The sequence below is a fragment of the Mesoplodon mirus genome (assembly GCF_964341445.2).
Source record: "Mesoplodon mirus genome assembly, contig: HAP1_SCAFFOLD_752, whole genome shotgun sequence".
Taxonomy (NCBI): Eukaryota; Metazoa; Chordata; class Mammalia; order Artiodactyla; family Ziphiidae; genus Mesoplodon; species Mesoplodon mirus.
This window is the reverse complement of record NW_028295281.1, coordinates 4,266-31,006: the sequence shown is the minus strand read 5'-3', so window position 1 is coordinate 31,006 and position 26,741 is coordinate 4,266. Positions and strand designations below refer to the sequence as shown.

The 26,741-nt window shown below is 43.1% G+C and overlaps 1 protein-coding gene across 1 annotated transcript; it reads right to left on the bottom strand.

Annotated features, from left to right (window-relative positions):
- Positions 1 to 10,522: 10,522 nt before the first annotated feature.
- On the bottom strand, positions 10,523 to 15,352 carry LOC309797581 (zinc finger protein-like; the record flags this gene model as incomplete). The annotated part of the gene is made up of 4 exons (XM_082646075.1): positions 15,239 to 15,352; positions 14,714 to 14,764; positions 12,570 to 12,615; positions 10,523 to 10,684 (listed from the first exon to the last, which is right to left on the bottom strand). Exons 1-4 carry the CDS (start codon positions 15,271 to 15,273, stop codon positions 10,523 to 10,525), a joined length of 294 nt encoding a protein of 97 aa, XP_082502201.1. The 5' UTR covers positions 15,274 to 15,352.
- Between the last annotated feature and the right edge of the window lie 11,389 nt (positions 15,353 to 26,741).

Genomic DNA, 26,741 nt, shown 5'->3' with positions numbered 1-26,741 from the left:
TTTTTAATTTCCTTTTTCAGGAATCCGGAGATCACATCGAGACACTGCCCAGCCTACCGCACCCGTAGCCCAGGTTCAGGAAAAAGGGGAGACCGCTCCCCCATCACACTGTGTCTCCTCCTCACCCTCTTCACCCTGTAAGAACGATCTGCACACAGACAAAGAGGAAAGGGGCATGAAAATATACTACATGCAGGTACAAGTGAACAAGGGTGTAGCTGTCTCCTGGAAGACAAACAAACCCTTGGAGTTGCCTGAAAAGCAGCTGACGATAGAAGAAGTGACCCTTCCTGAGGATGCGTGCACAGTAGGCACTTACCCCTCTGATGTGTCCACCGAAAACCTCCTGTCTGACAGTGAGCCCACTGGGGAGGAGAAAGAGTATGAGGAAACGGCAGAGCCAGGCAGCCCATCAGGGTCACCTGCCGTCGAGGAGACACCCAGGGCCAAGACACCGGACTGGATGGTGACCATGGAGACCGGCTTCAGGTGCATGGCCTGCTGCCGGGTCTTCCCCACCTTGGAGGTCCTCCAGCAGCACGTGAAGGGCGGCGTCCTGGAGGGCTTCAGCTGCCGTATCTTTCATCTCAACATGGCCCACTGGATGGGCAATGTGGAATCCGAAATCACCCCGAGGAGGAGGACAAGGAGGACGAGGAGGACGAGGAGGAGGAGGAAGAGAAGCAAGAAGGCCCCAGCCCAAAGAGACCCCGTAGGCAGGCTCTTTCCTCTCTTTTGATTTCCACACAGCAACTGAGATTCATGGGACAGAAGATCCTGGAGACGGTGTGGTCTTGGAAGAGGTAAGGCTTGAGGCTGGCAGTCTTCTGAGCCTATGTCACGAGGGCCCAGAGGAGTCTAAGGGAAGGGGCCACACACATGTGCTGGTTTACCTAATGGCTCTGAAGTTGCATCAAATGGGACACACGCAGCACTTCCAAAGGAATTGAGCTCTGTTGACTTAAACAAGAAGGTGGAGCCTTTTCCTAGGAGTTTTCTCAGGGTCTGCACGATGGACCTCAACTCTTAGAGGACGTACTGCCAGCAGCTCCTTCTCGGCAGAGAGAGCCAGGAGTGGTCTCAAGAGAGGACAGGGGCCCTTGCAGGACCAGAACTTTGAGGTCTGAGAGCCTTGGGCCTGAGCTGAGATCTCACCCGGACCACTGGACCTAGCCTTCTGTGACAAAGGGGAATAGGAAAGAGAGTCACGTGGAAATGAGTTCCGCCGAGATATGGAAATGTTCCAGAACCTTCGTTGCGTGGTAGTTGATCTGGAGCCAAGCTCACTGTGGTGTGTGTGGCTCTGAGCATTAAGGCAACGCTGGAGGGTAACCCTGACCAGCAGATCTTGGAGAGCTTCTTGTCTCTTCCTGTTCTACCTCAGTTGTTTTATCCCTTCCAGGGAGAAGAAAGCACCCTCGGGATAGTTGGTAGTAAACCAGGGTATATCCTCCCTCAAGGGGACACGGCCTGCCCTTCATTCAAGATGCTCTGGAAATGGGAACTGACTCATGTTATCGAATTGGCTGAGGGAGCACAACTCCCATGTTGATTCCGGTCAGACATGTTCATCAGACCTAGAGCTTTTCTCCTGATTCAAATCAAGTAGGGTATTAGTAGACTTCCCATTTATTTCAGCCCTAGAGATAGCACATGAGCAAATATAAAAAATCTCTGTGTATCAAAGCATTCTAATGAGCCCTTTCATTTTGCTGTTCATTGTGAAAAACACGCTCACTTTATCTCTGCCAATGAAGTGTTTCCACTTGACCCATGATGCCCCACGATCCCATTAGCCTCACTGAATTTAGGGAGCCCATTATGATGACATAATTTCCCTCTCATTCCTGGCCTGCAGAGAAGAGCAGCTACAGAGCATTCCAAGACTGCTAACGCTCCTCTCACCAATACGTTTCTTAAACCTCTGGCAAAGGAAGTGTCCTCTGAGCCCTCCCAGGGCACATAGGGGGTTTGGGTGAGCAGATCTTATGTGATAAACCCACTCCAGTGGTCTGGCATTCCTATGCCTTTGTAAACCTTCTACAATGGTGGTTCTCAGCTGGGGACACTTTTGGTCCCCCCTCCCAGGAAATATGTGGCAGTGTCTTGAGACTTTTTTTTTTGTGTGTGTGGTATGCAGGCCTCTCACTGTTGTGGCCTCTCCTGTTGTGGAGCACAAGCTCCGGACGCACAGGCTCAGTGGCCGTGGCTCACGGGCCTAGCTGCTCCACGGCATGTGGGATCTTCCCGGGCCCTGGCACGGACCCATGTCCCCTGCATCGGCAGGCGGACTCTCAACCACTGCGCCACCGGGGATGCCCCTTGAGACTTTTTTCTTTAAGGAGCTGTGTTATGAATGAGCCCCACGTGGCTGGTGCACACGGATGTATCAAGGCACTTTTTTTTTTTTTTTGGTAAGTGGGCCTCTCACTGTTGTGGTCTCTCCCGTTGCGAAGCACAGGCTCCGGACGCACAGGCTCAGCGGCCATGGCTCACGGGCCCAGCTGCCCCGCGGCATGTGGGATCTTCCCGGACCGGGGCACAAACCCGTGTCCCCTGCATCGGCAGGCGGACTCTCCATCACTGTGCCACCAGGGAAGCCCTCAAGGCACTTTTTATTGTTACAACTAGGGTGGCAGGGAAGAGTATGTGCCACTGGCCCATCTTACATTGCACAGGACAGCTCCCAACAACAAAGAGCTATCCAGTTCAAAATGTCAGTCATGCCAACGTCAAGAAATTTTGCTACAACATACTTAGAAAGTCCTGGCATTTTGACTTTAGCATACGCTAACTTTGGGTACAGGTGTCAGTCATTTGAGCAAACTGTTGAAGGCATTCCCAGGTAGCCAAGCTAACACGCTGAGTCTGGAATGGGTGTTGAATGCACTCGTATCAACAAATCCAGCCTAACCCAATATTACATTACTCCCACCTGCTTCAATACCTACAAAATCCACACACATTATTTCTCAGGTTTCTATTGATATAAATTATACAATTCCTTATTTTAGCAGAGAGTGTCTCCTCATGGTCATCCTTTATACCCGGTGGGTACCCACCCCTTCCCTGCTCCCGTCCCCATTTCAAGGACTCTAGTCTGATTACTAGGTCTGGAAAAACGAGAGGTAGTGGAGGCAAGTCTTGAGGATCCACAGACCCCTGCAAGGAAACTATCTCAGAGTAGAGGCAGACTTCCTTCTAATAGCACAGCAGGCTCAACTAAGAGGTCACAGGTCAGAGGTCACAGGCCTCAGCTTTGTTGGAATCTGCCCATGTATTTCCACCTCAAAGTTCCAGGATTCTACTCCTTCCCACTGATGCCCTAGGACATAAGAGAATCTACAAGGTTGTGAATCAATGTGTTGTCATTCAGCCACTGACTGAATTTGACTTTGGATCCCCTTAAAAAAATAAATAAATAAAAAGGAAGGAAAGAAAGATAGAAATGCTGATTATAACAAGTCCCCCAAAGTGTTGCTATGTAGCCAAGCTCAAAGCTAAGACAGAAAATCCCCAACGGTAAAAACAGATTTCGAGCTCAAGCTATCAACTGGGAGTTGAAACTGAAGGCCCTACAAAGGCCAATGGAACTGGATACAAAGCTAAAGATTTAGTCTTTAGCATAGGTGGGAGTCAAGGTTAGAGGAAGCCATGCACTGGGAGTGAGTTGTGAACTACTCAACACTAAGAATGGAAGAGCAGCTCTTTCATTGAATGTGAAGAAAGAAACAGGTAGTCCCTAGTTGCTACCACTGTCTTTGAACCAAACTAAAGAACAAGGTCAACCAGAAGGGCAGATATGAGAATCAAAAAGGAAACCTCTCTGGAATCCTCACTGAACCAAGTCTAAGTTCTGCTCTACTTGTGGTCTTTCACTTACAGAGACAAACCTTTTGGGCTTACCACAGGGGATCAACAGACTTTTTCTCTCAAGGGCCAGAAAGTAAATAGTTTAGGTTTTGTGGGCCATCAGTGCTCGTCACAACCACTGAACACTGTCAGCACAATGGGAAACACTCAAAGATGGTAAATAAATGGATGGGCCAATAAAGAGCTTTTATGTTCCAATAAAGCTTTAAAGGCAATGAGCCAGGTTGGGCTCACAGGAGGTAGTTTTCCAGCCCTTGACTTAACTCACTAAACTACAAATTACCTTGAGAGTTGGTGGTTTGATAGCTACCAAACCAAACCAAACAAGAAAGCCCTAGGATTTCTGACATCTAATGCAATGCAATTTGAGGTAGCATGGACTTTACATACACATGTGAAGGTGTGATCTAGGAAACCAATCTTGGAAACCTGCCTCTCACATTAAATACATCTTTTGCTGAGTAAAGCCCTTTAACCAAGTAAGTGTTAAACATCAGTGAAATGACTAAGAAGTAGGAAATGGTATGCAAACCTCCTCCTTAGCAACTTGTTCCCATCATTCTAGGTTTCTTCCCTATGCACATTTTTCCTTAGGGAATCGTTGATAAATTTTACCTCTAAAACTTACCTATTTCCACTCTCTATCTTCAGGATTTGCCCAATCACTGTTACTTTGTAAACAATTTTAAAAAGTTTTTTTGGGGGGTAAGTTCCTTTTTCCCCACAGCTAATGGTTCTCTGTGTCATAGTGTCTGGAGCGACCCAGCTACTTCTCCAGTCAGACCAAGCACTTGAAAGGACAAGCCGGTACCCCGAGCTATCCATCCATTCACCCAGTAAGGAAGCCTGATGAGGAGAACTAGGATGTGTAAATTTCTACTGTTGGAATTAAAACAGAATATTCTGGGCTGCATGGATTTATCCTAAACTTCAAATGCATTAATTATAAATAGACCGTTACACTGACTACTATTCTGTATCTTTGAATAACCATATACATTTTTTTCTTTTTATAACTGATTTCTAGAGGTCTATTCCTTAATTTTGGCCATATATATGTATACCTCATGATGATAGGATTTCTTACTGTGAGGGATTAATATGTTCTTAGTAATTTTTAATATTATATTTTACATTATTTTACTACCTATGTTACTATAAAAGTAACAGTATTTTACTGGAAAATTGATGCTCAATGAAAAATTTAAAATATGGAAGTTACATGTGGAAAAAATCCCTGAAAATCTTGCCACTGTTTACCGAAGGGTGAATATCCCTTTACAGATGATAGGATGCATTAACACACACACATACATGTTTGATTAAGGTATGTGATGTACCTACCTAAAATACATTAAACTGTTACATGCTTCTGTCATTAAGTTTAAGCCATCATTTTAACAGACCTGTTATTACATAACTATCTTAAAATATAAAGACAATCCTATTGAATATTTCACTTTTACAAAATTTAGTAACATTGACATGCTACTCACCTTTTCTATTTGAATTTCCTAATTATAAGGTCCTATTCTGTGATTTCTATATCAAAGGGACGCACGTTCTATGTTTTGATATGTACTCAGCAACTTCACTTTGAAAATCAATTTTTCAATCCACCGCTAGGAAAAAGTGTGCAAGTCAGTCGTTGAATAAATATGTTTGATGAAATTACCAGATTTCAACAAATAATTTTTTTCTTTTTATCTCAGGCCAGAGAGGAGTAAGGAGATAGAGAACTTGACAAAAGTAATCTACTTCAAACAGCCTCTTTTCTCTACTTAAGAAGTCTTGATGAAAGTAATGCTAAAACCCTTGGGAGACAATCACATCAAAACCTAGACGGAAATGTGGTGAATAAGAAACCAACGATCAGTTCATTTACTAAGAAATGTTTGTCCTCTGTCACTGTCATTAGTAACTCTTTCTGACACTTAAACCTCTGCCTTGACATTCTTGAAAAAAGGGTCAACAGTATGCTTTCTGTATTGCAAGATGAACAATCCATTTTCAGTAAGTCTATACTGTCACAAAAGATAACTAAATTTGTACTGTATAAGATTCACAGAATATTAGATAGACGAAGTCCAAGATAAGATCCAACTTGAAGCGAGGCTGGGGGGAGACAAATGGAGCTCATCATAACAGGACGATGCCACATTAATATTACAAATTGCAATACTGAGTGGTTTTCTAACACTTCAAATTTTTGTCTCCCTGAATTACTTTTAAGGCCAGATTTAGGTTAACTGCTCTGAATACAAATTTTTATGAAATTTTGGAGGGGATTGCAACATAATTTTCAAAAAGTTTTTCCTCATTCATTAACTGAACAAATATCGAGCACCTACAAAGTAGCTGACAATGTTCAGACTGTAGATTCAGAACAAACGTCGCTGCATTCGTGGAATTTACGTTGTAATGGGCATACATTTTGGCATGTTCATCATACTTTTGTACAAGGCCTGCTAAAACTCACACTAAGGCTTCTCCCCTAATATTTAATAGAGGTCAAAGTTCCAACTTACTACACCATTTACCAGAGTTCTCTGCCGTGTGGCCTCCTGACTACTGGGACATGTTGAGCTATGGCTGAAACACCAACTTTAATGAAACAAATGATTTTTTTTTCTTTTGAACTTGATGACTGGAAGAATTCACATGACACCTGAGTTGTTTTTGTTTTTGTTTTACTCATTTTATGGAACTTTTCTCGTGTGTGGGCTCTCTGATGGTCTTACCACTCCTCTCACTTTTATAGGATTTATCAGCAGCATGGATTCTGTGATGAACTGTTAGACTGGAGCGCCAACTGAAGCTCTTACCACAGGTCTCACACTTGTAAGGCTTCTCCCCTGTGTGCACTCTTTGATGAGACTGTAGCTGTGAAGGCCGACTGAAGACCTTACTGCATCTGTCACATCTGTACGGCTTCTCTCCAGTGTGGACGCTTTGATGAAGCTGAAGACTTGAGGCCTGAATGAAGTGCTTCCCACACTCCCCACACTTATATGGTTTCTCTCCTGTGTGGACCCTCTGATGCATGTCGAGGTTCAGGCTCCACTTGAAGCCCTTCCCACAATCCTCACATTTGTATGGCTTTTCTCCAGTGTGGACTTTTTGATGGGCTTGAAGGTGTGAACTCCGACCAAAGCTCTTCCCACACTCTTCACATTTGAATGGTTTTTCTCTGCTGTGGACTCTCTCATGGGCCAGAAGATTTGAGGCCTGCCTGAAGACTTTCCCACACTCCTCACAATTATACGGTTTCTCTCCGGTGTGGATTCTGCAATGAATTTTAAGATCTGCTCTACGACTGAATCCCTTCCCACACTCTTCACATTTGTATGGTTTCTCACCGGTATGGATCAGCTGGTGGATCTGAAGTCGTGAACTCTGATTGAAGCCCTGCCCACACTCCTCACACTTGTAAGGTTTCTCTACACTGTGGGCCTTCTGATGGATTTGAAGATATGAACTCTGACGGAAGCCCTTCCCACATACCTCACATTTATAGGGCTTCTCCCCTGTGTGGACAACCAGATGAACTTGATAATGGGAGTTCCTCCTGAAGCTCTTCCCACACTCATTACATGTGTATGGTTTCTCTCCTGTATGGACTCTTTGATGTGCCTGAAGGTTTGAACTCAGAGTAAAGCCTTTACCACACACATTGCGTATGTATGATTTCTCTCCAGTGTGGACTCCCTGATGGGCCTGAAGACTTGAAGGCCGACTAAAGCCTTTCCCACATTCCTCACATTTGTAGGGTTTTTCTCCTGTGTGGACCCTCTGATGAATGTATAGATTTGAGCTACAAATGAAGCCCTTCCCACACTCCTCACATTTGTACGGTTTCTCTCCCGTATGGACTCTCTGATGGGACTGAAGTTGTGAATTCCGACTGAAGCTCTTATCACATGTGTCACATTTGAATGGTTTCTCCCCAGTGTGGACTCTCTGATGGTCCTGAAGGTGAGAGGCCTGACTGAAGGCCCTCCCACACTCCTCACAATTACAAGGTTTCTCTCCCGTGTGGACTTTACAATGAATAGTTAAGTGCTGACCTACGGCTGAAGCCTTTCCCACATTCCCCACATTTGAATGGTTTCTCTACAGTGTGGACTTTCTGAGGAGTCTGCAGCTGTGAGCTCTGACTGAACTCCTTGCCACACTCATCACACTCACTATGTTTTCCTCCCGCGTGAACTCTCTGATGAATATGAAGAACCGAGCTGTAACGGAAGCCTTTTCCACACTCACTGCACGTATGAGACTTCTCTTTTGAGTGCAATTGCTGGTGAAGATCAAAGGTGGAGAGGTCGGTGAAGGTTTCTTTACGTTCATTACACTGGTAAGGTTTTTGTCCTGTGTGAATCATGGTATTCTGATCCAGTGTTGAAACCCTCGTGCTATCTTTTCTATAATCACTGTAGCCGTAAGATTTTTGACCCTTGTGTACTCCATGAGCATCAAGGTGGTGTGAAATCCAACTGATGGTGTCAACATCCTCTTTACACTGACACCGTTTATTTTTCATGGAAATTTGCTGGTGTCTATTCTGATCATTCTGTGACTCAGCCAATGAAGTTTTCCTCCAAGAATCCTGGGCTCTCAAAGTTGCAAGCCTTGCATTTCCAGTACTACTGGGATCACCTGCTTTATCATTTCATATACGGTTCTCATCTTCAGAAATTTGAATAGAGTCCTGCCCCAATCTGGCAGGGGGAATCACCTTGTTTGTGGAACTGACAACTATTTATCATGGAGTCTTGGCATCTGGTTAAGTCATTTGCAATTTGTTGCCAGATTTTCCAGCAGGAAAGCTCTTCACGTGATCCTCTGTCTTGAACGGCCCTCAACTCACTTTGATTGTTTTCTTCTAGAAGGACAGAGAATTCAGAGATGTGGACACGTGAAAGCTTTGTTCAAAAATTCAAGATTTTACACTTAAGACACAGTGTGAGACTTTAATGAGCCTCAGGATGGTTCAGCTTATCTTTCGCACGACAAATGAAGTTCTCTGGTTTATATACTAACAGAAACCAAGAGATGGTCTGTTAAACTCCCAAATACTTAGCATTAATGAAACCCATTTAAAACCAAATGACTACTCTGACATACTATTTAAATCATCTTTCAAAAATTACATGTCATTCCTACCATAACACAGTATCAATAAAGACAAGCATTTTGCTGTGCTCACAGCTTTAACAGTGCCTAGCAGTTAGTCAGGGCTCAAGAAATGCATGCACAGGTGAACTCAGTTTGATTTCTAGGATTCTCTACAATTCTGAATCCCAGGTTAAGTTTGAACCAAGTCAGAGAAGCGAAACAGCTTTTACAAGTCAGGTATCAGATACAGGAAAAGGACTGGAAAGTACAGTTTTGCTTAAGTTGAAAGGCTGCACCCGAGGCGGCAGCACACCAAGGGGGTTAGTGCTGAGGAGGATATGAAAGGGGCTAAAAACCGGGACTGCCCCGGTGGCACAGTGGTTAATAATCTGCCTGCCAGTGCAGGGGACACAGGTTCGAGCCCTGGTCCGGGAAGATCCCACATGCCGCAGAGCAACTAAGCCCGTGAGCCACAACTACTGAGCCCACGTGCCACAACTACTGAAGCCCGCGTTCCTAGAGACCGTGCTCTGAAACAAGAGAAGCCACTGCAATGAGAAGCCTGCGCACCACAACCAAGAGCTGCTCCCACTCACCACAACTAGAGAAAAGCCCATATGCAGCAACGAAGACCCAATGCAACCAACAATTAATTAATTTTAAAAAAGGGTCTAAGAATCAGTGGGGTTAAAAAAGAGCATGAAGACCTATGCACTGGATCCTTCTCAGGCATTTGTGCTGCCTAATATGTTCCTCCACTCCCCCTGCCAAGCAGGAGTCAAAATTTAGAGGCTAGGGAAGAATGCTGTCTCTTTAAAAACAGCATGGAAAATTTTTGGACACAGATACATTGGTCTTTAACAAGAATGAGTTCCAAAGTGAAGAATGGGCTTTATGAGTGAGCTGGGAATAAATTCCATAGCCTGTGATAAGTATTGAGAAGAAACAGACTAGAAACTATTGAAGAATGATCAAAGCACTCAAGGTGACATTATCTAAAATGCCTTCTACAAGGTACATACAAATGCACACACACACACACACAAAATGTTTGTAGAGCTAACAAAGATCGATTTCTTATTAGTGAGGTGGGCTTTGGAGGAGGCAAATGGGACGCAGCGGGGCAAATCTTTTAAGGGAAAGGCTAACTCACCAGCTGGCTGTTTTCTGAGACCTGTTCTCCCCTGGTATAAGGGATAAGGAAATAGAAATTTCTTTCCTTCTATGGGAGGGTTACCTAAGAAGTAGACATAAGAATCCTCATTCCAAACAGTATTTCCTCCCCAAATGAATTTGCTCAATAAATTGGCTTTATGATCCACTAATGGCGGGGAGGGAAATCTGAAGAAGAATACACAAGGTACAGCAAGATACTGTCGATTTACAGTTCTTTTACAAAATAATTGAAAAGGACCTGAAACACACTGTTTGGAAAGACCAGAGACATCCTCTCGTGTCCCACAGGAATTGCAAAAGTCTGGTCCCCAAACTCAGGGAACCACCTCAAGAGGCCCAAAGCCTTGAAACACCAAGGTCACAAAGACACTCGCAGAGAAAGGCTGTCCTCACCCACTGAGACCAGGTTCCGGAAGTTTTCCACCATCACATCCTGGTACAGCTTCCTCTGGGCCGAGTCCAGCAGCCCCAGCTCCTCCTCTGTGAAGGCCACGGCCACGTCCTTGAAGGTCACCGCCTCCTACGACAAACAACACCACCTCAATCTTATACCCAGTGGCCAGTGGAAGAGGGGCAGCCCCGAGGAGACGAGGAGGATGGGAAGTTGCTCCGGCTCCTGTGAGGTGTGCAGACTTCCCAGCACCCCCTCCTTCCATCCTGCCAATGCCACACACTGACTTTCCTCAGCCTCACTGGACGTGCAGCTATGAAAGAGAAAGCTTTTGTGTATTTACCTGGGGCTCTCAGACAACTCATAAGTAAACTCCCTAGAATTCTAACCACTGGATCCTGAACTAAAAAGCTTTCACTGTTTAATTATTATTGCCAAGTGCCCCAGAAACAGTTACCAATTTAGTCCTGGCAGTATTTGATGGCACCTGCTTTCTCACTGAGGTGGGAACCAGCTGAGAAGGAGTGTTATATGTGGAAACTAACCAAAAGGCCGTGCCAGGTCTCTGAATGAAAACTCTCTCTTTCCCCGTTCCTGTCTTTCGCTTGAATGCAATACTCTGACTCCAGACCCTTGGTTTTCTGGGTGAGTCTGAGTTGGTTCCTCCTTTTTTCACAACCCCGATTCTTTATATTTAAAACAAAGATGAAACCAAGCACCTCTTTATACAATTGTTCTGAGCTGTCTATGCAGTGACAAGTGCTTTAAGTACCACTGGACTTTTTCAACTAAGGTCATGTATTACTCTGATTAGAAAAAAATATAAGATGGAAAAAGAAACAAACCAGTAAATAAAATACACAAAGGGTCTGACTCAAGCATGGGGAAGACTGAATCTAACTCTGGTCGTGAGAAAACTTCTAACAATACATGACTTTTTCTGCGTGAAGCAGCAGTTTGATCCTGCTGTGCTCTGCCGTATTTGGATATTCTACCAAAAAACATCCAAGGCACCACATGTAAAACATACCTCTTAAATTCTGAATACCTAAACCTACTATGTTAAGGGCAAAAAGGGGCAATATTCTTCAGAACAGATATTTTGAGAAACAGGTTAAATCAGGAACACCGTCACTGTAGTGCTCCTGAAACAGGAGAAGTCTTTAAACTAAATGTCTGTGAATAAAGAATAGTTTAAAAAATAGGTGCAGGGCTCCCCTGGTGGCGCAGTGGTTGAGAGTCCGCCTGCCGATGCAGGGGACACGGGTTCGTGCCCCGGTCCGGGAAGATCCCACATGCCGCGGAGCAGCTGGGCCCGTGAGCCACGGCCGCTGAGCCTGCGCGTCCGGAGCCTGTGCCCCGCAACGGGAGAGGCCACAACAGTGAGAGGCCCGCATACCAGAAAAAAAAAAAAAAGGTGCATAAGTTTGCAGGAACATGATAAAGCAATTAAAAGTGAACGTTAGCTAGTATTAAATGAAAAAAACAATTTAAAACTGTATCTATGTTATAAATACAAATACACATCCATGAATACATATGATGGAGAGATTACAGAAATATAAAAGCAGCTAATTTGTAAGCAGGTAAGCAGTAGACTGGAAGATGTCCTTCATTTCCCTTAATTTTTCTTTTACTTGTAAAATAAAAAAAGATGAAATAAAACAAAAATTAAAACCGAAACCAATTAAATTTAACAGGAATTTTTAAAAAAAGCACACATGGCACACTCAGGTCCTCATATGCTTAGACTCTCCTTGAAAGAGAAAACCCATATGGAACTATACCCAATATTTCGTAATAACCTATAAGGGAAAAGAATCTGAAAATACATGTACATATATGTATAACTGAATCACTTTGCTGTACACCTGAAATTAATACATTGTAAATCAACTATACTACAATCAAAAAAAAAAAAAAAAAGAAAAAGAAAAAAAAAAGAGGAAAACCTGTGTCCAACCTGAGTACAAAAATGGCGTTTTTAACAGCAAGAAAGGCAAGCTCTACTCACCTGGAATGTGCTCATTTTCTCTCTCCTTCTGGGGCAGTGCAGAGTCCTAGCAAGACAGACAGGGAAAGAAGAAGTCAAACTGGAAACTGGTTTAAAGAAAAAGAAGTCACTAACCCACGTGGTGCTCATTGTGAATTACCAAGGCTCCCAGTCCTCGGGGTGGCTACAGCTGATTATGCTTGATGAGCAGAGACCCACGCAGATACCAGATGCCCCCGTGAACCCCCTCAGTGGCTGTGTGAGGAATGACCTGCCCATCCATACACAGTGGCCCCCTCACAGGGTGCCTGCAGCTTCCACAGGGGTCATTCTTATTCTGGGTATGGTGTAAACAGAGACCATGTAAGTCAGAGTAGGTTTTGGAGTCAATATGCATGGGCTCTGATCAGGCTACGCCATTCACGAGCAGTGTCACCCTGGGCAAGTTATTCACATCTCTTCGCCTCAGTTCTGTCCTCTGCCAGTAGGGGAGAACACGGGCATCCAACTCGTGAGATCGTCATAAGGTAGGAAGCTCTGAGAACACCACTGTCAGGGTTTCTTATTTCTTAGCAACTGCGGTAAAGCAGATGATATTTTAGTTAGAAATTATCCTTAGAGATGTGATTTCTACCAACAGAAGACTGTCAGACATGTGGAGGTCCTACGTTGTTGCCCTGTTATGTGAGAGTCTTTATAGACTTCTGAAAATCTCTGCTTGTCTTCCTAAAGATTTTGTGACTGCAACAATAATATTTAAATTGACATGGACAACTTTTTACAAAAGGTATAAAAAGACGTTAAGTTTCCTTTTAAACAGGAAGTACCCTTTTGACAATTATGCACAGAGGTAAAGAGAACTAATAAAAGCCAGGATTCTGCAACAACAGTAAAAAATAGTTTGACAGTCCATACCTAATTCAAATGAAAAAAAGACAGGAATCTGAATTGTAATTATATCATTATAAATATAGGAAAGTTTAAGAAATAAATGGGAGACTTCCCTGGTGGTGCAGTGGATAAGACTCCACATTCCCAATGCAGGGGGCCCGGGTTCGATCTAGTACAAAAGATGGCAATGATTCCACTCCCCAAAGCTTGGGAGAGAGATATCTTCACAACTTCTAACGACCTCCATTTTGACTCTACACTTGCTAGCTGTCTTCTGCTCAATTCAGGATTCTGAAAGGGGCCCTGACAGTTGACAATAATTAGTGGGGGAATAAAGTCATTGGACTAAGTAGGCCTTTGGTGAGTCCAGCTCAATTTTATCTGTGACATCCAGCAGGGTCAATTTCCTCGGCCTCAGTTTCCAGAAAAGACCCTCTCTTGAGCTTCTCGAATTTTCACGTGCATGTGAATTACTGCGGGATCTTGTTGGAACGCAGCCTCCTGGACCCCCTACGCAGAAATTATAAATCAGAAGGTCTCGAATGGGGCTCAAGGCTGGGCATTTCTATCCAAGTGATGCCAAGGCCGCTGGTCTGTGGACCACAATTTGAGTAGTACTGCAGTGTAACATCAGTCCCACAAAAAACAGCCTCCACTACACAGAAACATACACAAAGAGTAACCAGACAAAAAGGCACGAAAACATTAACAACTGGTATCTTTACATCCTAAAGTTACAGATAATTAAAATTTTTCTTTATGTATATATCTGCATTTTCCATAATGATTATGCTACTTCTATGATATACATATTATTTGAAATAAAATAAATGACCCAGTTGAGAAAACTATCTTAAAAACTCATAAAATAGCCTAAACCTTGCTCTCAAGGTCCCCACAATTAAGTCCCGACCTCCTTTCATGATATGATTCTAGCCAGTGCCCTATGCTCAAAGAGAATATACCAAAGGGATTAGCAAACTCAGCTGCTGGACTCAAACTGCCTGGGTCCCAACCCCAGCTCTGCCTCCTACCATCTGGGTGAGGATGGGCCAACAGGGTTGTGTTCCCTGCCCCCAGCTCCTCAGCCTTAAAGTAGAGAAAACAGCAGTACCAATTCACAGAGCCACCGCCTGATGGAAAAGTGTTCATTTGCATAAAGCTTTTAGAATGGAAATTAGTGACCAAGGCTCAGTTATCATCGTTACCCATGTCTCATACGTTCTACAATTTATAGGAATACCTTAAGGAGAAGAATGCCAAGTCCTACTCACGTGGGGCTCTGTTGCCTCTTCCTCCGTGCAGTGCTTTGTGAGAAGCCAGGGCTGGGGAAGGAAAGGAGACTGTGAAATACCAGGGCTGTGTTTCCATCCCCACTAATTCATACCGCACCCCCTTCCGCCCCCGTACCAGCTACAAGTCCTCTCCTCCCAAAACAGGCCAGGAGTCCAGGACAATTCAGCTTCCTGGGCTCACAGAATCCCGCTGCGAAATGGGTGCCTCCCGAATTAGCGTAGTATTAATACCAACAATGTATCAGGCAGTTGTAGACCTTTTACTTGTGCTATCTCGTTTCTTCTCACAACACTATATTAACAAGGCGTTCCTTTTCCCCCCCTTTTACCGAACAGCAACGGAGGCACAGAGGAGTTAAGCAACTCACCCAGTGTGACGCCGTATGAAGCGGTAGGGCTAGCTCATAGGTGGGGGACGGGGTCAGGTTAGGGGTGAAGAAAACCGGGGAGACCCTCAAACCCCAGGAGGCACGACCTGAGCCCACCCCATCCCGGGTACGTTACCAAACGCAAAGAAGCTCCGCCCGCGGGACGTACATCACCACTCCAGGCCCTCAAACCTCCGCTTTTAGCCGCTCCTCCTCTTTCTCCCCAAATGAAAGGTCTGCAAAGGGGAAGCTTGAATGGGTCGTGAAGAGCGGACCTGAAACTCCGTCATCAGGCAAAACATGGCTGCTGCGTGTCCTCCTGGGGCGGAAGTGCCTGCGACTAACCCGGAACTCCTGGACCACATTTCCCAGAATTCCGCGGGTAAACCTTTACAGCGAGGCGTTACTGTAGCTGCAGTATATGGGACTACACGAGTTTACGAGCTCTGGACTACATGTCCCAGAATGCAAGGGTGGGTGCGGGGGTGCCTACCGGCACGAGCTCTGGACTACATGTTTTCACTCTGGTTTTCACTTTCCGGAATCCCTGAGAAGGTCTCAGGCCGTCTTGCCGTTCTACTGTGTAGGCCTCAGAAGAGTGTAGATTCTGTTCATTGAAAGGCGTACAAACTCAGTAGAATTTTGGACGTCTTCCAGAGGCTAAGCGACATAAAAGCATTACCAGCCACGAAGGCTTCCTGGTAAACCCCAAAGAGTTTCACCATTGGAATAAGGGGAGGAGGAAACTGGGCTTTCTTTGGCAGGGACTGAAGCCAAACGCCAAAACACCTCATTCCCTGAAATTGTGTAAAGGTGAACATGTTTTGTTAGCATCTTACAACCCGTGCAGAAGCAAGAGAAAATCCTTTCTAGAGACAGACATCAACATCCTAGGTCTCAAGTTATTTCTGTAATTATAAAATCTGTGACATTGCTATTTGACCAAGTGAACTTTAAGGGGAAGGAAAAAGCATTACTTGACATACGGAGGGACACTTCACAGTCATAAAAGTTTCAAATTCTCAGAAACTAATAACTTCAGCTGATACTTTATAAAGCAAACATTGACAGAACCATGAAGAGAAACATTCAAATTCACAATTGGATCTGGAGATTTGAACACATACATAGAGGGAAATGTTGAGCCTTAAAAGCATATATTAAAGTAGAAAGGGGGGCTTCCCTGGTGGCGCAGTGGTTGAGAGTCCGCCTGCCGATGCAGGGGACACGGGCTCGTGCCCTGGTCCAGGAAGATCCCACATACCACGGAGCGGCTGGGCCCGTGAGCCATGGCCGCTGAGCCTGGGCGTCCGGAGCCTGTGCTCCGCAACGGGAGAGGCCACAACAGTGAGAGGCCCGCGTACAGCAAGGAAAACAAAAACAAAACAAAACAAAACAAAGTAGAAATGAAGTTGAAAATTGATTCAGAAAACATCCATTTCAGGAAATTAATAAATGAATAATAAAACTGAAGAAGGCAGATGGAAAAATATAAGATCAGATGAATGAAATACAAAATAAAGTAGATCCCACACACCCCCACAAAACAGAAATTAAAGAAACAAACAAAACAAACAAAAAAAGATCATCCATAGTATAAACAAAGATTTTTTCAAAAATGTGTTCCAAATTCTTTCAGGAAAATATCCTCCAAGAACTATTCCTGACTTAAGCCAACATAGCACACAGGATTTCTTTCCACTACAAGTAAAGTGAAATCTTGGATATAGCATGATGAAATACGGTAACATGATTAAGTTTTATTTATTCACCTCCTGTTCCCTATGGCACCCTCCACTCCCTTCTCTACCCCGTAAGCTACCATTCTAATTTGTTTGATGTGTTTTCTTTTGGGTGTGTTCTTGTGCAAAATGTGCACTTGTGTATAGTTTCAATTCATATAAATAATATTGTGTCATAAAATTCATTCTGGTGTTTATTTCCTTCATTCAGGAGTATATTTTTAAGATTCACCCATCCAGGCTTCCCTGGTGGCACAGTGGTTGAGAGTCTGCCTGCCGATGCAGGGGACGCGGGTTCACGCCCCAGTCTGGGAAAATCCCACATGCTGTGGAGCAGCTGGGCCCGTGAGCCATGGCTGCTGAGCCTGCACGTCCGGAGCCTGTGCTCCGCAGCGGGAGAGGCCACAACAGCGAGAGGCCCACGTACCGCAGAAAAACAAACAAACAAAAAAAAACATTCACCCATCTATCTAATTTGTTTCATAGAGTTCCATTTTCTGCACCCACATTTTACCTGTACTCTTCCAACTGCCATGCCAATGATAATAAAATAAACATCTTCTTACATTTGTTTATAGACGTATCTGAGAATTTCTTTGGAGTACATACCCGAGGGAAATTATTTCATAGCAAATATGTATACCTTAATAATATAGCCAGATTGACTTCCTGAACGGCTACACCAGTCCAGATTACCAAAGAGTTGCACGTCAGGTTTTTGTGCAACCACTTACCTTCATTTGGACGACTCATCACCATTTTGCTAGTGTATTAAATGTATAGTAGTATCTTGTTTTAGTTAAATTTCTCTGATTTCTAATAAGTTTGATCTTTTTTCAAATGCTTGGTAGCTTCATCTATAAGTGTCTACTTACAACTTTTGCCCCATTTTCTAATGTGGATGCTATCTTTTTCTTCCTCATTTCTATTACATATTCTGATTATTAATACCTTTTCAGTTTTACCAATTACAAGTATCCTTTCCTAATTGGGCACGTGTTTCTAAAATTTTTCTATTGTGTTCTTCATGGAATAGAAATCTTTCATTATAAGATAATCAACCAATAATTTCTTCATATCTGTGCTTCTGAAACTCCTCAGGTGAAAAAATATATTTCTACCTTTTAAAAATTAACTTTCTAGACTTATCTTTCACATGTAGGTCCTTTAAATATTTTGGAGTCTATTTATGTACATTTTATTACATGGGATCCACTTTTATTTTTCTCCAAGAGAAATTCTTAAAAATAGTGATATTCATGGCTTGAAGATTCAATATTACAAAGATATCAGTAATCCTCAAAATGATCTATAGGCTCAATCAAACCCCAATAAAAACATCAGCATTTTTTCCCTTGGAAATTGATGAGATGTTTACAAATATTATGTGGGAAAGCAAAGAGCTACAAGAAGAGCTGGGGGCTTCCCTGGTGGCGCAGTGGTTGAGAATCTGCCTGCTAATGCAGGGGACACGGGTTTGAGCCTTGGTCTGGGAAGATCCCACATGCCACGGAGCAACTAGGCCCGTGAGCCACGTACTGAGCCTGCGCGTCTGGAGCCTGTGCTCCCCAACAAGAAGCCGTGATAGTGAGGCCCACGCACCACGATGAAGAGCGGCCCCCACGATGAAGAGTGGCCCCCGCTTGCCACAACTAAAGGAAGCCCTCGCACAGAAACGAAGACCCAACACAGCAAAAATAAGTAAAGAAACTCCTACCCCCAACATCTAAAAAAACATAAAAATAAAAAATAAAAGAAGAGCTGGGACAATCTGAAAGAAGAATGAAAAGAAAGATATGAGTCACATTAAATCTTACTATAAATCTACAATATAAGATAGTCTGGTGTTTGCTCAAGGATAGACAAGATAATAGACATCAAAATCCATGTTGAAACAGACATTATAACAACGTGTAAAAAGAAAACACTGCAGGGAGCTCCCTGGTGGTCTAGTGGTAAGGATTTGGCGCTTTCACTGTGGTGACCCTGGTTCAATCCCTGGTCAGGGAACTGAGATCCTGCAAGCCACGCAGCACGGCCAAAAGAAACAAGAAAGAAAAGAAAACACTGCAGCAGAGAGGGGAAAGAACTCTTGCTAATACAGTTGATCCTTGAACTAGGGTTCAAGGGGGTTAGGGGTGCCAACCCTCTGCTAAGTTGAAAATCCAAGTATAACTTATAGCCAGTCCTCTGTACGTACATGGTTCCTCCATAATCGGCAATTCTGCATCTGAGGATTGAACCAACCTTGGATCGTGTAGTAGTGCAGTATTTACTATTAAAAAAAATCCTCGTATAAGTGCACTTGTGTAGTTTAAACCCATGTTGTCCAAGGGTCAACTATTGGTTCTCAGTCAGCTGGATATACATATGGGAAAAATATTAATCATTACTGCATAGGATATAAAAATATAAATTCCAGAAGATCTGCAGACTTAAATTTGAAAAGTAAACAATGATGCTTTAGGAAAGAAACGTAAGATAACAGCCTTTTTGCCTTGGAGTAGGAAGAATTTCTTAAGACCAAAAAAATCACCAACTGTGAAAGAAAAAATTGAAAAATTGGACTATTTCAAAGTTAAGAAACACCGTAAACCCAAACGCAGCACTCTTGGGCCAAAAGTGAGAGAGATTTTAAAAACATCTATGGAATAAAAGACTCAGATGCATCCCTCATGCCCATGCATTCTTCAAGGGTCAACTGTATCTACCAAAGTTGAACATATACCCTATAACCCTTTGGTTCCACCCATAGAAATATCCCTCAAACAAGTGCACAAGGCACATTCTAGATTGCTCACATCACCACTAACTGTGATAGCCAAGAATGGGGAAGTACCCAATACCCACCAATAATGGGATTAATAAATAGATTTTGATATGTTTACACACTGCAATAATATCCACCAATGAAAATGAATCAACGGTATCCACTCCCATCAATATGGATAAATGTCATGGATATACTGTGGAGCAAATGAAGCCAACACAAAATAGCACCTATTACATGACTCCATTTATATCAAGTACAAAATAGGCTAAGTGAATCTACACCATTACAAACTAGTGGCTACCATATGGAAAGGAAGGTTACTAGAAAGAGCCAAAAAGGGATGCTTCTAGGGTTTGGGGTTTGTCCTGGTCCTCCAAGAACTAGACGGCAAAGTGCTGAGAAAGACTTTAATGAACAAATATTTCATTAGGGGAAACATCGGAGAGAAAATGGCAGGGAGCTCTGGAAGGCTGGCAGAACTATCAGCGCATAGTGCAAGTCTGACCCTGAGTGAAGATTTGGAAGAAAGATTTGGTAAATCATCCGAGACTGCCTTGTCATCTACGTAAAATCCTTCAAGGCTGTCAGAGTCCTTGAAAACAGGTCACTGGACAGAGGAATGCTGGTCTCCAAGAAATGGCCTGCCTTAGGATCCCTGCTGTGCTGACTAGGAGCAATCAGGGGCAAGGCCGGCCTCCAGGCAAACGTGGTGATGGATTTAAGAGCAGCAGCTGGGACCTTTGGCCAGTTATGCTCCCTGTGGTCATAACTGTGAAACAGGAGACTCTCAACGTGGATGCTTCCTTGTGATAAGATCGGGTTGTTTATTTCTGTCAGAAATAATACTGAAGCAACGTTGCGTCCTTCTCAGTATATCATACCCCAGAGATCTAAAACGTTCGTTTGTTCTGTTATTGATAATGTTCACCTCTTGGCTAAGGTAGTGTTCACCAAATTTATACCTACTGTATTTCTTGTTGTGATCAATACTTTGTGGAGAGATATTTTGGGTTTTGTAGCATCCTGCTCCTTGTAAACTTTCAACCAGTAGTTTTATAATTCATTGATTACTCTTGCCAGAACCTATCATTACTATGATGGTTGTAAATAATGATTTTTACATTACGTCATTCCTTCTATATATTTATGGTTTGGCATTCTATTATGAGAGCCCTTCCTTCCCTCCCTTCCTCTTTTTTTATTCATATTCTGTATGATAATTATTTATTTTACGGTCAAATTGCTCAGATTTACCCAGTGTGAGTCTCTTCAAGCTGGATCTTTTTACACGTCCCACCACTCTTTCCTACTTTCTGGCACAGTAAATTTTCTCCAGGATCATTCTACACTTTCCTTGCTCCAGCCCTGAAATAGAAACGTGGATATACATGCTTATATACATCACATACACATGTGTGTGTTTGTATATCCTCGCACTTCCATATCTACTTCTGTAAATACCTAGCATGTGCACTCACTCCCTCTGTCTCTCTCCAGATGGGTGGACGGATGGATGGATGGGTAGACAGATCTGTATAAATAACTTATGGTCAGACTTCCATATCCGTGGTACCTCTGTATCTGCAATTCTGCAACCATGGGTTCAACCAACCACAGATCATGTAGTACTGTAGCAATTACTATTAAAAAAAAACCCTGCATATAAGTGGACCTGCCCAGTTCAAACCCATATTGTTCAAGGGTCAACTGTAACTTGCTAAATAAAGCCCTTTAACCAACTATATTAAAAATACCACCATTGGTCTGCGTATGGAATGCCATCCAAACCTGCTTTGTCCTTACTGGTTCCACATCCAGAGGGTCCTCTGCTATTATGCTCAGTTCTCTCCTCATGTGCATCTTTTCAACAAGAGAAACTTTCTTTTTAAACCTCCACAATGTAGGTATATCCACTTTTGTTTCTAGCTCCAGGATTTTCCCTCTCCCTATAATGGATCTGTAGTTAAAGCACAGCATAAATAATAAAGCTTCAACTGTTGAAACTCATGAATTTTTCTGTGTATGCAAAATAATCTGAGAACTGTTTTGTTTTTGGAATTGGCTTCCAGAGTTCATACCATAATTTTGATCTTATATGCCTTATGACAATATAGAACAATCATATGAGGTCTTAACTGCAAGGGATAATTATTTAATACTTTTTCAAATTCTATTAAAATAATTTCCTGCTTTGGCAATACCCACTATTCAATGAAAAAAATATAACATGAAGTTATAAAATGGAAAAATATCACAAAATGCTCCTTGCCAAGGAAAACCACTCTGGAAGAGTATCCCTTTACACATGATCTTATGCATGTACACATACATGTGTGCACATGCACACATACACAAGCACTAACAAAGATTTATGGTTGATTATACTATGAAGGCTACAATCTGTGACCTCTCAAAGCCCATATTGTGTATCTCCTGCGATTATGATATGTCATAAATTTTTAAAATAAATTTTTATTTAATTAATTTATTTTTGGCTGCATTGGGTCTTCGTTGCTGCGTGCGGGCTTTCTCTAGTTGCAGTGAGTGTGGGCTACTCTTCGTTGCGGTGCGCGGGCTTCTCATTGCAGTGGCTTCTCTTGTTGCGGAGCACAGGCTCTAAGCACGTAGGCTTCAGTTGTTGTGGCACACAGCCTCAGTAGTTGTGGCACACGGGCTTAGTTGCTCCACAGCATGTGGGATCTTCCTGGACCAGGGCTCGAACCCGTGTCCCCTGCATTGGCAGGCGAATTCTTAGCCACTGTACCACCAGGGAAGTCCCTGTCATCATTTTACTGGCTTCAGATTAATATAGGAATCTATCAAAACTCAAATTCTTACAGCTGTACACTAATTTCCATTAAAAAATTTAGTGACATCATTGATGTGGTGTTCATCTTTTTGGTATTTTAATCTCATAATCAATAACTTCCAATTCTATGATTTCTAAATCAAAGAGATCTAATATATTCTGATATATATACTCCTTTCCTGAAACCATGCTTTACTGCAACCAATAGGGAAAAGCACATAAATGTCAGTCTTGTCTCAATAATACACTGGATAATTTTATCAAATTCCTACAAGTTTTCTGGGTATTTGCCTCATGGATGTGGGGGAAGAATATGGCATAGCCCCTACCTGAGAAGTTTAGAAGAAATGCTACAATAATTAGAAGGCAAACAATTCAAAGTCTGGATGAAAATGCAGAGAATTAGAAATCAGTAAGTTCAAGGTCAACTAAATTTTTTTTTCTAGGGACAAACAATTTTTGTGACACTTTCAAAGTGTTACAGTAAACCCTGCCTTAATATTGACAGACAAAAAATCAATTGTATACTATGCAATTACTGTTGTTGCAAAGTTAATCATGTTTTTTCACTCTGTACCTTCAGAAAAAAAAATCACAAGGTAGTTCAATTTCTACTGAACACAGTCCTTGGAAAACTAGACGGGGTCTCAAATAACCACCCAACTTGAGAACAGAGGCTGCGGGAGGCAAGGAGCCAGTTGCGATAGGCTAATAGCATATTAATATTGAAGACTGGAGGGCTTCCCTTCCCTGGTGGCGTAGTGGTTAAGAATCTGCCTGCCAATGCAGGGGACACGGGTTTGAGCCCTGGTCCAGGAAGATCCCACATGCTGCACAGCAGCTCAGCCGCGTGCCACAACTACTGAAGCATGCACACCTAGAGCCCGTGCTCCACAAAGAGAAGCCACTGCAATGAGAAGCCCATACGCTGCAATGAAAAGTAGCCCCCACTCACTGCAACTAGAGAAAGCCTGCGTGCAGCAATAAAGACCCAAGGCAGCCAAAAATAAATTAAAAAAATATATATTGCAGATTGGTTTTCTGCAGTGGTTTTCAGTATTTCAACAAAAGTTCATGTCCTGAATTAATTTTATTTTGCAGGTTTCCCCATCTGGATACAACTTTCATATATTATACATTTCCCCCTTTTGGTTTATTTAAAACACAAGTACTGAGCACACCTAAAAGCACTAGTCAATGATAAGGTTGTGTAGATTCAGCAGCCAAGTCCCTGCCCTCATGGAGTGCACATTCTCATGGACATCAATTTTGACTAGCTCATGCTTACACTTTTGTTAAAGCCCAGACCAAACTCTTTTCCTTTCTAAGTGCTATCTCCTAAGTGACATCTGATAAATGTCAAAGTTCTGAATGCAGCCCTTACTGCACCACTCAGAAGGGATCTCTGCTGTGTGCTCTGCTGAACACTAGGATCTGTTTAGCTACTGCTTCAACACCAACTAATTTAAAATACTTTCTCTCCTATGAGACCTGACGCTTGCAAGAATTCACGTTGCACGTGAGTTTTTTGAAAACAACATTTTGTAGAACTTCTATCCTCTGACAGTTCCTTGATGTTCTTACCACTCTCGCTGCTTTCATAAAATGTATCCCCAGTATGCATTTTGTGATGACTTATAAGATTGGAGCGCCAACTGAAGTTTTACCACACGTCTCACACTGGTAAGGTTTCTCCCCTGTAGGAACTCGCCTGTGATACTGAAGCTGTGAACATCGACTAAAGACTTTACCACACACATCACATCTGCACGGCTTCTCTCCAGTGTGGATGCTCTGATGAACCTGAAGACTTGAGGCCTGACTGAAGTGCTTACCACGCTCCCCACACGTATATGGTTTCTCTCCTGTGGGGACCTTCCGATGCATGTCGAGGTTCAGGCTCCACATGAAGCCGTTCCCAGTGTCTTGGGCAAGTCACTTGGCCTCTGTATTTATTTGTACTTATCTACACTTATCTGTCACTAGGGGGTTATAATTGTACCTGGTCCATGGGTACGTTGTACAAATGATCTGTAAAGTAGTTACAAGAAACTGACACAGAGTAAGCACTCCACAGACATTGGCTATTAGCTTTTGGAAATCTTTCTCCATGAAACAGATGACTTTATCAGTGGATGACTCGGTGGGAGACAGTGAATCACAGAATCACAGCATGTTGAAAGTGACCTAGTTCACACTCTTATGTGAAAAAAAGAAAAGTGTGCATGGGTAGAAAATGTCTGAAAGTTTACATGACAAATAGTTCATCATGTTAACTTTGAGGATTAGAATAAATCAGGAAAGGAGGAAAGAAAAACTTCAGTGTCATTCAATTTCTCTATCATTTGTGTTTCTACACTGAGACTCTGAATACACTGGAAGTGCAATGTTTTTTAATGTGGCGGGATAAAGGTTTTCAAGATCTCCTGATACATCCATATTATTATCTCAGAATTGCTGGCAGTTCTTGCCATCTTCGGATCTACACCCATTTGAGTCAGTGGGCCATTCTGGACGGAGGAGATAATAGAGCAGAAGAGAAGTGAGAGGAAAGGAGAGAAAAGATTTTCTCTTTTCTCTTCAAAGAGGAAAGGTCTTTGGAATGGGAACAACTCACAACCAAACTTTGGGGAAAGGATGTGATGGAAAACGAGACAAACATCCTACCCCTGTGATGAGAAGGATTCCCTGGGCTGGATGGAGGGAGGTCACAGGTGGCTGGCGAGGAAACCAACTAGCGAGAAACACACACAAGGGCAGAGTAAACACCCTGAAGCCACTCAGCCTGACTCCATGCAAACATATGTCCAGCGGACAGCCCTTCACCTGTGGCTCCCCAGCAAGACAGGTACCTCGGGGGTGCCAACTCATTCTGAGTCCATTATGCCTGGCCATTCATAAACCGCTGTCTAACGTGTGAGGAATAAACTCTCAATGTGTATGAGGAAATTGGGGAAGGAGATTGAAAAGTTACTTAAACGAAAGAAAAGAAGTTCAGGAAGGCAGGATGGTAGAGAGACAAGAAAAAGACCTTAAAAGATAGAAAGGATTTGCCAAAGAAGAGAAAGAAAAAGAAATGATTCCGAATGGGTTAACCTGCAGCTAGGAAGTTAAGGAAGATTATTGATGGGTGAAGACTATGGAATAAAGCGAAAAAAATTTATCTGAAATTGCTGAGAATATGGTAAGCAGCATGATTATCAGATTATGAATTGGCTGCAATGGCATTCTAGGGGAGCACTAGGAAGGGGAAGCAAATGTTCCTGAGATGACAGTAGCAGGTGGAAAGTTGTTTCAGTGGAAGATCAGTCTTGCAGAGGGTGTATCAGAGTAGGGCAAGTGTGAGCAAGCAAGGAAATACTAAGTGTATATGGTTCCTTCACTGAGTGCACCCAGCCCAGTGGTCAGCCTTGAGAACAAGCAGGACTTCAGGTACTGGAGCTACATTTCAGTCATCAAGACTTGAGAAGACACCCTTAACTCAGGTCTTCTCTTCAAACTCCATCATTCCTTCTTGACCTTCATTTGGCCTCTTCCCTTACCCTCAAGCTGTGGACTGAGGCCACAGAGCAAGATGGATCACTAGTGTCCTCCATCCCCGAGAGACTGTGGTTCACATCAGTGGAGCACCAAAGGCAATAACCAAGTAACAGACACAAGAGTGTATGAAGAAGAAGAGATTCTGATAAGGCTTTCTGTGACAGTGTGGGCCAAGTCGGCTCTATATGGCTGGTATCACGTGAATTATGAGCAGCCTTAGGGGAGAAGTTCTCAGAAGGCAGAGCCTGGCTCTCTAGAGGCTCTGGGTCCTCACAGCCCACTCCAAGACCTCAGTTACAGCTTCGGCCCCCAATATCTCTCCCTCTGCCTGCTTACAATTTTTGAAGTCTTCTTTCCTCCACATTTCTCTTGAGAGGTGGAGGAGGAAGATGAGCTTCAGGCCAGCTCAGACTCCCCTGGGATCCCAGCAGGATGCCTATCATTATCCTCCCAACTTCTAGGAAGCTCCTAAGATCTTCACATTTGGGGCAGTTCTCATTTCAGCTGTGCTTCAAATTGCTGGCTGGAGACGGCCTGTGGAACGTGGCAAAAAGCAAGTAGCAGTCCTTCGGGCAGCCTGGCCCTTCTCGACTGTCAGACATCTTCAGGGATATTCTAGGAAATGTTGTTTGTTCTAGAGAAGGGAGGGAAACAATCCAATTGTCCAAAAATGCTTGAATGGAAAATAAATGATGCTATATGCATGTGATCAAATAATATCAAACAGTCAAAAATCAAAGACCTAGATCTATATGGATTCACGTGGATAAATCTT